We start from the raw sequence: 12,800 nt of genomic DNA on the forward strand, positions 1-12,800 counted from the left end.
TTAGCACTGGTTCAATTTGTTTTTTATGGATCCACATTTAAGAAATCTACACAACAACACATTTTTACTAGTTATATTTCTACAATAATTTTAAACACCAGGAAAACTATAAAGAGGTTTATTTTCAGTGACAAATGTAACTTTATTTACATACATATATTAGAGCTGAGATGAGTCATTAAAAGGTCAGCATAGCCGCTTTGTAGCTTGAGGACACAGATTGCTCTGAATAATAAGCCTAATAGTTTCGACACATTGTTTAATAGATATTAGTCTAAACTAACAGAATCCTGTTTTGCAGAAAGTTTCATTAAACATTTATATTTTAGAGTTTTGTATAACAAAATATACACAAAAATAATAGCCCCCCTACAATCCTTAAGAACAAAGAGTGGCTGTTTGATTTGCATCTGCCTTGAAATGTGAGCAGTAGGAGGAATCTCCTTGCTGCTTCAATACATCAGCATTCCAACCAGAGATTTCTCTGGTGCAAGCCAACAGAATTGATAAACACTCCTTAATACATAGGTGTCGAAAAGTCTTAAAAAAAAAAGATGCTGTAAACTTAAAATAACCTCAATACGCCAAATTTCCCAACAATTTAGACATTGTCTCTATAGATGAGGTTCTGTGATTGGTTTTAATAGAATAGAATATCCTGTTAAACACATATTATTTTTTGAACTGTGTTAAATTTAAGTTTCAAAGACTCCTAATACTCCCCCCTCCCTCCACCCCCCACCCCACCCAAAAAAATAAAAAGAAGATAAGAGTTAATCACAGTTAAATATGGACATTAAAACCACCTTAGGGGCAGTGTGAAAAATAATTTTCTGGCCCGCTACAGTAGCTGAGATAATTGTAATGAAACAGACTGCATTGTGTAAAGACATGTTAGATAACAGAAAAAATGTCTATACTTTGTTCCTCAATGCCAACCCTACCAGCGAAAGCACTTTAAATGACTCTTTTCTTTCTTTTAACCTGTGCCTGAAAATGGTTCTGTTATATGTTTACAAAGAGTGTTTTAAATGGTACCACTGGTGGTATTTAAAATGCTTTTATTGGTACTCAGAAGATACCTGTTTTAATTTATTAGCTACTTACAAATAGTTGTGCTGTGGAGCAAATATCTTAAACAATTTAAAATGGTTATTCAGACATGGCAACCTATCATTTATCAGAAACTTCCTGAAACAGAAAAAAGGGATTTTTTTTTTATAAAGCTCCAATAACCATAATCACAGTAAATCAAAAGCAAGATGGGAATATATTCTGTGTTTAACCTACTGTATATACTTCCATGGTTAGAAGTCAGAGTACTATTGTAGTGGGAAAGAAGTATTCAACTATTCACCCTAGTTAAGTAAACAGAGATCGATGGATTTCACTCAGTCGGCATATTTAATCATTTCTTTTCAAAGAAAGAAAAGTTCACCATACAGCCCTTACGGCACAGTATTCAGCCCTGTTCTGATCTGGGAAGCGTTCGTTCCCCCTTACTTACAACAATGGAAAAGCAGTCAGAATCAAAATAAATAACTTTGGTTAACGGTAACATGTTATAAATAAACCTTGAGAAAGAATCTGATTTGTTATGGGAAGAAGCTATGTCTGGTCTACAAACAGAGAATTGTCTCACACAGAGAATTGTGTGGCCTTGCAGGTGAAACAGACTGAGTAAAAACTTTTATAGTGAGTAAATAGCGTAATTTAATATATGAAATAAGAGAAATATAAATTATCCAACTTAACCATGTCCCAGTTCCAAGTTTAAGAGTGAGAGGAATTTGCTAACCGATGCGGTAAGTGACAGTGCTAAATATTATTTAGAAGACAAGCTTAGAATTATGCACAAACGTTTTTACTTTTCTTTAAAAAAAAAAAAAACAACTTCAGTGTTGTACCTTGAGTAAAACTGAAAAAAAAAAAAACTTCATGTTAAACTCTTTTTTTTTTTTTACACTGATGGATAACAACAGTTGATAAGATGAACCCCCCTAAAAGTCTTTCCTTACTTGAGAGTATACAAGGCATTATTATATTGTGGAAGCAAGGATAGGATAACGGATACTGAAAGAAATTCCTCTTTCTCTATATATTCCTATTATTTTTATATGAATTCCCCTTTTATCGCCAAGCCATTAAAGAGCACTTATGTCCAGCTGTCTAACATCTTTATCTCTATGTTTTACATTCATCAGATATCATATAAAGGGCAGAATTGACCTGAAGCAATGTCCTTACTGTGAAGCAGCTGATTCGAATCATTGCTCTAGGTCTGGGCAGTACTCAGAAACCACGACTTCTGTTTCACATGACTCTTAACACCCAAGACTATAACCATTGTCAAACAGACATTTTCTCTTTGCATTTTTGGATAGATCTGCAAGCAAACGTTAAGTGGCAATACAGTCAAAGATAGGCTGTATTTGGCCACTAGAGGGCGGTGTGTATCTATTTGCACAATAATTGCTTCTTGGTAAATTCCAGCTGTTCTGTTCCCTGTTGAACAAAAAAAGCTCCACTTTGAAAGTTCTTTCATATGTGAGCAAAATATACACTTATATTCCACATCTACAACCCCTTTTTGTTTATTTTATGTTTGTAAAATTAGCATTAAAGATTCTGGCCATCGGTGTATAGCTTACTGATAATCAAAATAAATCCATATCTGTAAATACCAATAGGATTTTTCTGAAAATTGTTATCTCTGTGTTTATATGAAACACTGCTGCAGTTACAAGCTTACTATCTTGCATATGTAAACTCTATAGCAAACCCGAAGCGTTACATAAATATATACTGATTAAATAAACTACAATTCATAATATATCCCCAGGTAACCTTCAGTTGATGGCAAGAAAAAAATATTATTTCCAAGTGATTTTTTGGAAATGTTTATTTCATTTTCTTGAAAGGTACAAAAATTATAACATTAAAATTAAATTAAAAAAAAAGTTAAAGAGGTATATAGATGCATCTTTATCTCTATGTTTTACATTCATCAGATATCATATAAAGGGCAGAATTGATCTGAAGCAATGTCCTTACTGTGAAGCAGCTGATTCGAATCATTGCTCTAGGTCTGGGCAGTTCTCAGAAACCACGGCTTCTGTTTCACATGACTCTTAACACCCAAGACTATAACCATTGTCAAACAGACATTTTCTCTTTGCATTTTTGGATAGATCTGCAAGCAAATGTTAAGTGGCAATACAGTCAAAGACAGGCTGTGTTTGGCCACTAGAGGGCGGTGTGTATCTATTTGCACACTAATTGCTTCTTGGTAAATTCCAGCTGTTCTGTTCCCTGTTGGTCAAAAAAAGCTCCACTTTGAAAGTTCTTTCATATGTGAGCAAAACATACTCTTATATCCCACATCTACAAACCCTTTTTGTTTATTTTATGTTTGTAAAATTAGCATTAAAGATTCTGGCCATCGGTGTATAGCTTACTGATAGTCAAAATAAAGCCATATCTGTAAATACCAATAGGAATTGTTATCTCTGTGTTTATATGAAACACTGCTGCAGTTACAAGCTTACTATCTTGCATACATAAACTCTATAGTAAACCCGAAGCGTTAAATAAATATATACTGATTAAATAAACTACAATTCATAATATATCCCCATCAACCTTCAATTGATGGCAAGAAAAAAAGATTATTTCCAAGTGATTTTTTGGAAATGTTTATTTCATTTTCTTGAAAGGTACACAAATTATACCATTAAAATTAAATAAAAAAAAAAGTTAAAGAGGTATATGGATGCATGTTTGCTGCAACAAGCTCACAACCCAATAACCATTGCCAATTCTTCACTCTTCTAACTGTTTGGGATAGAGGCGGAGGAGGAGGTGGAGGAGGGAGGAGAGCAGTGGTAGAGAAGAAGGAGGGGGTTGTCTTGTGCGTCAGTAAGTCAAACATGTTCCAATAACGGGCTGTATTATCTGCTGCTATTTGCAGTTTGCTGTAGCCAGGCACCAGACTGAGCTGGAATAAAAAAGCTGCACCAGCTTCCCTTTATTTCTCCTCTGTGATGGAAACAATCTCAACTGGACTCAAATCTGCAAGGCAAAAGGTAAATAGATTTACATAGTTTTTGGCTAAGATATGGTAGCTTGTCCTGAGTTTAGTTTTTCTATACCAAATCTATGTTTATCTTTTTCCCCCAGGAGGAGTCAGACTGTTGCCTGTGGCTCTGCTCTCTCCATGCAAAACACAGGAGATTCATCTGAACCTCCAATCTAAAAGACAGAGAATGAAGGCAGGTGTAAGGAACAGCACATGGACAGTAGAAAAGGTATACCTGAAGTTGTTTGGAGTCATCCTCTTGCTTGGATCAGATGTGAGCTGGCTGAGCTTGAAAGAACAGGCTGTGGTCAGTGCCCAGAATAATGAGAGAAGGGTTCTGGCTCACATCCCAGGTGACATTATCATTGGAGCTCTGTTCTCTGTCCACCACCAACCACCTGCAGACAAGGTACCTGCTGTTTGAGTTTATGTCCTTGTCTATCCTGCATCTACGTGATAAAGGTTAACAATCCACTTGTTGGTGCACTTTGTTCAGGTGCATGAGCGAAAGTGCGGTGCTGTACGTGAGCAGTATGGAATCCAGAGAGTGGAGGCCATGATGCACACTCTGGACAGGATTAATGCAGATCCCAATATCCTCCCCAATATATCCTTGGGCTGCGAAATAAGGTCAGCAACCAACAGCAAAAACTACTCTACTTATTTTCTGAATAGTGAATAAATAATTTGAATCGTATCGAAAATGTTTCTAACAAACAGCAAAAGGCCTATTGTTTTACCCTGAAGAAAATGATTGACAGAAACAATAAAATATGTTAAACTAACACATGAATGCTTTCAACAAACTTTTGCCATTTAATTTTTTTTAAAAACAACAAATGCCTTCAAACGTTAATAAAATATTTATCAAACTAGTTTTCAATCGCACTAGTCAGTTATGACCGTTAAAACAAACAAACAAAAATAAATAAATAATGTTGATTAAGTATTAATTGTCTTAAATTAACTACATTCTTATTCAGTTTCAAGTGTTTGAAGGAAGTTTTTAAGTGGAAATAAACATCTAATGATATAACCAAGAATCCCCCCGCCCCCAAAAAAATATATTATCAGTTGTTTTCACTATCTAGCAGCCTTACATATAAAAACAAATCTTTAAAAATAGGTTCACTATGCTGAAATCTCTACTAAAGATGCAAAAAAATGAAAACAAAGTTACAAATAAATCCATGCTTAATTACCACAACAATGTCTCTTAAATAATGTCTCTTAAAATAAGTTTGAGTAGGATTGAGTAACTTTGTGAACGGTTCATTTATATCCCTGGTACCACATTAATTGGCACCCGTATTACTTCACGTATGCATTTATTAAAATGTTTCTGTCAATTAGATTGTATTCCTATGTTATAACTATAACACGACACATGGGGCCACTGTTCAGACAAGTAAAGAAATGAAAAAATACCATTTAACTAGCGCAGATGTGGGATTTTAATAAATAAGGCCGCCTAACTACATGAAATTAGCTTTTTGCTTGAACTGGCCAATATTTAATAGCAGAAAACAATTACTCATTCTTAAACAGCTTAAACTGGAATATGTAAAACTGCCTAAAGATAATTTTTATTTTGCCACCATGAGTAGGATGATAAGGGAGGAAAAAATATCTTCAAAGCTCAGGGTCACCAAGTTGCCATAACAACCATGTACAGTATTTTAGAGACATTTTTTCTTGAAGTGGCGATAAACATGATAGGTGGTATGAAAGGAATTAAGAAATTAATTTTAAATACTGAGGCTTTGATAAGAAGCTTAGATAAGTCAATGATTTGAATGATTTAAAATGGAAGAGAAGCAGGAATGGTAGATAATGTTCCATGATGACTTCTCTGAACTGGAAAGAGAAGAAAAGAGCAAAAGAGAAATCGTAGAGAAGAATGTTTTGGAAGAAATTATATGTGAATGACTGAAATATAATAAGCAATTCCTTATTTGTTTTTCAGCAGTCATAAATGCTATGATCTTGGTGCTGATTGCTGCCCTGATTACTCATTTCATTCACCTGCCAAGCTCTGCCCAGTTTTCATTATTGTTCATCTGATCCACCTGCTTCAGGCTCTATTTAACCAGCCTTCAATCAGTCATCAGAGCCAGATTAGTTGAGCCTGTAGTGAGAGTTCTCCGTTCTCTGCGATGTTTGGTGAGCAGGTGCAGGTTTAAAGTATAACCATAATTCCAGAGATTTAGAAAAGCAATATAACTGCAAATTTACTTTTTAAGCATGTTTCTATTGGGCACTGTGTGTTGTGATGAACGATTCTAAGAGGTTGTCCATGCAACCTTTTCTAGGACATTCAAATTTCAAAGTTGGGGGAATAATGAGGGTTTCTTTAAAGTTTAAAGTCCAAGAAGAGAAGTTAAATGTTTATCCACAGGCCTGACCTCAAAATCCAATCTGTCTGAATTGTGTTTAAAACTTTGTGATAAGTAAATTGATAATCATATTCCAAACTTGTGGAAATGTATATTTTCTAAAATATTACACATGTATTATATAAACCATTGTTTGTGAACATGTTGCCTTAGTGCACTGCACATCTCGACACATCTCAGAGTCAAATCTTAGCCAAAGTTGTGCTTAAACTAACTTTTGAAAAACAATCTTTATGCATTCAGACTTTAAAAACTCAGTTTCACTTGGGAATCCTTATCAGATCATTGCCTTTGCTTTATTCTCTTTGCCAAAACATTGTGATGTGAGCTCAATCTGTGTACACCAGGGACTCCTGCTGGCACTCAGCGGTGGCACTGGAGCAGAGCATCGAGTTTATCCGGGACACACTAGTGTCCAGTGATGAGGAGGAGAGCCAGGCCAGATGCACAGCAGAGGCTGGGAACCTAATCTTGCAGGGAAAGAAGCCCATTGTTGGACTTATTGGACCGGGGTCCAGCTCTGTGGCTATCCAGGTGCAAAATCTCCTACAGCTCTTCAACATCCCGCAGATTGCATACTCAGCCACTAGCATGGATCTCAGTGACAAGGTAAAGTTGGCCAACAAACTGGAAGCTTCAAGAAGTAATGCTTAACTTTGAAACCTAAAGACCAGATTAACAAATTCATATTAAATCAGTACAGTATATTTTTTTCAAACATGCTATTTCACAAGAATTGTTAACATGTAACCTTCCAATAGAGCCTTTATAAATACTTCATGAGAGTGGTACCATCAGATAAGCAACAGGCCAGAGCCATGGTGGACATTGTCAAAAGGTACAACTGGAGTTATGTGTCTGCAATACACACAGAAGGTAAGACTGCATGCATGTGAGCATTTGTTCATCTTCTACTGCACACGGAATCAGATATATACTACTGTATACATCCTCTAGGAGAGTAGAGATCCCATCAAAAAGACAACATGTTTTGTGAAATGATTAATTTAATTAAATAGGCGAAACTTGTGTTTAGGCATATAAGGTGAATTAGAGTTTTTTTATTTTAGTTTATTTCATACTAAAGACTAATACTTGTCTTTAGTTTGAATACAATGACGAATTAGTATTGTATCCAGACAATCCTATTAGATCACAGTTTTAAGTCAGAAGAGTTTCCTGGCCGTCCAGCACAATAACACTATATGAACAATATAGCAAGTACTAGCATTCTATAAAGTGTTGGCAGGTGCTTAATTCTACTGGAAATTGTTATTTGAATGTATTTATCAAGCAGGGTGATGCATGAAGTGCACCAAAATATTTTGATGGAAAGCTCTGCATTTTCTTTAGTGTTGCTGGAACACAGTAGACTAAGACCATCTGATGATGTAGCTTCCAAAATCATTTAAATACCACTTCAAATTTCTTGGATTCTACAGCTCTCCTGTTTACCTCCGGATTCTTGGAAAATGCTTAATAAATAGAATGCAAAAGTAACCAAGCGACAGTCCTTAGCATGTGTAAAATGCTTTGCTTATTTCTCAAAAAAATACATGATCACTAATTGAAGAGTAGCTTAATACATGGAATGTTACAGCTGTAGTTTATATCCTGGATAAATCCATTTGTGGAGGATCTTAAAACAGCATTTACAGACAGTGGGCACAGAGTCTTTGGCTTGGGAATCGCTTCTAAAAACGAAGGCTGTATTTGTTATTATTGTAAAAATGTGTCTTCCACTCAAACTGTCACTGATATGCTTTGACTAAGTATTAAATACACAGAGATTTTCTCTAAGGGTTTCTTTTTGGTGGCTTTCCTCCATTTGGAAGTTGCAGTTACTGGAGAAAGTTAGCAATCCATCAAATGATGTTTAATATTTCTAAAGTATAGCCATATTATTAAATTTTGAAGCCTATTTCTGTTATTTAATTAGATATTTAAATTCTCTGGGGAACTGCATTCACAAAAACAAACATAGAAAGGGTAAACTATATTAAAACTAGGTAGATCCTGTTTCACATAGCCAAAACTGACCTATTCTTTTAGCAAAAAAAATGCTTTTTGTTAGGATCTTCACAATTTTAATTGGGTTAAATCTATTAATAGAATATCTATGTGTTTAGAAACATACTCAAAGGGACACATGGCATCCCGAAAAGCAGTTTCCATCCTTTGGAACTGTGCTGTACGGTAAGCCATCCCCCAAACCTGGCAGAACACAGGATAATCATGTAAGGATATGATTATTTTCATTGCGTTGGTCCTTTTGTGACTAATCCTATTAATTCAGAAACAAATGTGCTGCCAGTGGATAATTCTTGATATTTTCTTAAATGTGTTACCTATTTATCTTTCAGTGCATTCTCACTACTGATTTTTAATGCATTTGAATACATTTTGAATTTAAACTGATGTTTTTTTTTTTTTTTACGTAATAAATAACAATTTTAGAATTTCAGAGATGTTGGCTTTACTTTCTGGTGAAGTGGTGGCCTAGTGGTCAGGGCATAGAGTCAGGAATCCTGAGGTTCTGAGTTCAATCCCCCACCCCCACAGACCGAGCCCACACTGCTCCCCGGGCGCCGCACAATGGCAGCCCACTGCTCCCCAAGGGGATGGGTTGAATACAGAGAATTCATGCCCATGTCCAGTCTGCAGTTTCACAGCCATTCAACAGAAGTACCTAATTTAAAATCCTTTTTTTTGTAGGTCATATGTTGTTGTCACTGGCATGGGATTGAACAGAGATTGATAAATAAATTGAAACCTTTGACTATTGGACTTTCTTCACTCAACAGCTCTTGATAACGTTTTGGGTTGAAAATCATGAAGGTATTATGCTCAGCTACGAACTGTATGTCATAGCTTAAAGACACTAAAAGAACCACACCACAGTCCTGGTCGAGTACCCGGCAGTTACCTGTACAAAGTGTACATCAAGGGGTAAAAAAAACCTCTTCATTTCACGAGTGCAGGCACAGGTAGGCCTATATATACCGTAAATAAAATGTGGGTATTGTAGAGTTACAGCATGAATGAAACTTTATTTATATTTTCTTATTTAATAACTCTACATCTTAAAAAAGTAAATTGATTAAGGAATATCCAGATATCAGTTTTTTTAAGCAACAAGATAAATCTTACTTTGGACAATTTACAGCTGTTAATCTGTACGCACAGAATGTGAGCGTAAGGTAATGTTCTTCACTGCCTCTGTTATTAAAAACTTTGTACAATTTTGTGATCACAGGTCGGGTCGCACTTATTATTTATGGGTCAGTACGGTCCCAGCCAGGTTTTAAATGGGGATAATTGCAGGTAACGGGTTGGGACTTGGTTCTGAACTGTATGGCTGCGGATAGAGTTTTGAAAAATCAGACTCATGCAGGTCTCTGCCACTACATCAGCAAAATGTAAAGATGATACCATATGGTTTTCTAATTAGATCCTTTCTAACCTGCCTTGACACCCTTTCACCCTTTCTGCCCCAAGACAGATTTTGAAGAATATCACATAGAAGTTGGAGCCAGGATACACTTAGGGCCATGGCCACCTGTGTGAATGAGCAGACTGGATTATGAGCAGCAGGGGTATGGTCAGGATACGGATAAATGAAAGTGAATTAAACATGACATATTGATTCAAGTGATGACTAACAGGTAATAAAGTGCTCAGCAGGAAAATGCTATCAATCAATGCTCACTATGCTGGCTGGCCAAGTGGCAGGTGCCTAGGTGAGATGGTTAAACGTTGCATTCCATTCATACTTGCAGATCTGAAAACCACATAAAATAGTGTTCATGTCATCTATGACCCCTCATCACTTTTAAAAATGTAAAGATCTTCGCCTTGTGCGTTTTTCTACTAAAAACTTTATCTAGATTTGGACCAAGATTATTGCAAAAACAGAAACATTTTGACATTTTCCTTAGTTGTATTACTGAATTATGGTTTATTTGAATCAGAATAATAATCCAATTGTCAGGATTCCACCCTCTGCTTAGGTTTAATTTTAGTTTCCTTTTAATTGTGTGTCTTTGTAGTTGTTTTCTGACTGTGTTGTGTTTTGGAGTTGCTTTCTGTTGTCCCCTTGTGGCTGTTTTCTTTCCCCTTGGCCCCCTTCTAGTTACTCCTATTCACACCTGCTCCATATTGGCTCATTAATTCTTTGTTCTGTTCCCCATATATACACCACCTCTGCAGTTCCTTATTGCTGGTGTCTTGTTGTTTTATTGCATCATCGTATCTTTGCTCTCCGTGTTCTCCCTGGCATCTTCAGATTTTTTGGGTTTTCAGTATTTTTGTAATTTGCCCCTGTGACCTCTGAAATTTACATTAAATCAGCACAACTCATGTCTGCTTCCTCATCTCTGCATTTGGGTCCTAAACCAACCTCCACGAAACCTTGACTCCAACAGACAATGGTGTTATATACAGTAGGCCTATGAAATTTCAATAGAGGCTTAATTATTTTGATTGGTTGGGAATGTTTGACATATCATCTTACATGCCTGTTGTTCCATGCCTCGCATCCATTATCCGCTGCAGTTAAAGCTACAGCTAAATTATTATAAATATAATTATAGATAAGATTAATTAATGGCCATCATTCATCAGATCATTTCTTTCATTCATCTGATTTAAGTGTCAGTTAGCACCTCTTCTGGGCCACTGCAGTGTGGTTCTATGACCTAATGACAAATTGTATGTCCCAGTAAATATTCATTTTTGGTATATACTTGCATAACAGCAGAAACTGGGTGACCCAATTTTCAGCAATAACAGGGAAGTCAATCACTCGACAGCAATTCCCATGACAGGAACAGAATTACCACATGTTCGAGCTCTATTGGCATTACACAAATGTTTTTATCTTTGATTGCTTGTATAGCTGTTTCTTCTAAAGGCTCACTTTCAGGGAGTCTACAGAAGCAACTGTATCTCCACATGATATTTCAGATTTTTGTCTAGATGTCAGCAAAGTATGTCTAAAAAAGTTTTTTTTTATCTGGAAAGGTTCAAATATTTCAATTTTATTTAGTATAACAGGTGTCTCACTATGATTTTGACTTTGTGCTTTCCTCTGTAGGCAACTATGGTGAGAGCGGCATGGAGGCATTCAAAGAAATGGCAGCAAAAGAGGGGATCTGCATTGCCCATTCTGATAAAATATACAGTAATGCAGGGGAACAAAACTTTGACAAACTGCTGCAGAAACTCAGGGGCCATCTACCCAAAGCAAGAGTGGTGGCCTGCTTTTGCGAGGGTATGACAGTCCGAGGTATTCTGATGGCCATGAGACGACAGCGTCTGGTGGGCGAGTTCCTGCTGGTGGGAAGGTGAGCAGGGAAAGCTTTCCTGTTAAATTTCTGCCCTCATGTCTTGTCGCTGAGTGTTTCATTTGCCTTTTCTAGGAAATAAAGGAAGCCAGCTTTGTGCCTCCAGATTCACAGTCTTGTTGTTTCCAGTTCAGACTCTCTTCAGATGTCCCGCGTCATGCATCCTGATGTATCTGTTGATAGAAGGACCATCTTTGTCTTCTCATCCTCATCATCATTGCATCTTAATCAGCTTAATCCTTGAAAACTCAAGGTATTTTTATAATATTTGGTATTTCCATTCATAGTGTTTTGCAAAAGTAATTGCTTCTCTTGAATGTTTACCTAAACTGTCTCATAACAGATACAAACCTTAATTTATTTTGTTGGAATCTTGTATGATAGAGCAACACAACCTGTGATGCATACATGTGAAATTAACAGAAAGGTATATAATAACATTTATGCACATAAAAATGATAGTGGTGGCATACATATGAATTTAGTCCTGCTCATGAAACCACCAGATAAAGCTCAAAGGCAGCCTACTGGCTTTAATAATTACCCAATTAGTAAAAGGAGTCCAACTGTGTTTAATTTAAATATAGAATGTACAGCAGGTCCCTGGTGAGTAACTGCAGATATTCACAACTCAGAATCTGTATACATATCAATGAGCTGTGCATTTAATCAAACTGTTTGTCCGTAGTTAGACATAGTAAAAGGAAATCTTTTGTCAAAAAAGGCTGCTATTGTATAGGTAACATTTCTAGTTTGCTTCAAACCATTTAGGTAACAAAACATAGAAGTTGTCACGATTTGGTGTTGGATTGAGGACCCAAAAGCAGAGGCAAGTAGGCAGAGGTGAATTTAGGTGGGTTTAATGAAGTCCACAGGTACAGAGGCAGGAATCAAAAAATCCAACAAAAATAACAAACAAACCAGAACCAAGGAGACATCTGGGGAAACCAAACTCTAGGAGCCAGGGAGGGAGGGGGGAGG

At 36.3% G+C, this 12,800-nt stretch overlaps 1 protein-coding gene across 1 annotated transcript in view; it reads left to right on the forward strand.

Moving 5' to 3' along the window:
• The first annotated feature begins 3,979 nt into the window (after window positions 1–3,979).
• The window catches only part of LOC107087909 (metabotropic glutamate receptor 5-like), a 28,363-nt gene continuing 19,542 nt past the window's right edge, over window positions 3,980–12,800 (forward strand). The window contains exons 1-6 of the mRNA XM_015379749.1: window positions 3,980–4,085; window positions 4,180–4,487; window positions 4,575–4,708; window positions 6,822–7,083; window positions 7,236–7,350; window positions 11,570–11,819. Of these exons, the coding sequence (XP_015235235.1) occupies window positions 4,266–4,487; window positions 4,575–4,708; window positions 6,822–7,083; window positions 7,236–7,350; window positions 11,570–11,819 (983 nt within the window). The 5' untranslated portion in view covers window positions 3,980–4,085; window positions 4,180–4,265. The remainder of the gene's footprint in view (window positions 4,086–4,179; window positions 4,488–4,574; window positions 4,709–6,821; window positions 7,084–7,235; window positions 7,351–11,569; window positions 11,820–12,800) is intronic.

This window comes from Cyprinodon variegatus, unplaced genomic scaffold (assembly GCF_000732505.1).
Source record: "Cyprinodon variegatus isolate N-32 unplaced genomic scaffold, C_variegatus-1.0 Scaffold199, whole genome shotgun sequence".
Classification (NCBI taxonomy): domain Eukaryota; kingdom Metazoa; phylum Chordata; class Actinopteri; order Cyprinodontiformes; family Cyprinodontidae; genus Cyprinodon; species Cyprinodon variegatus.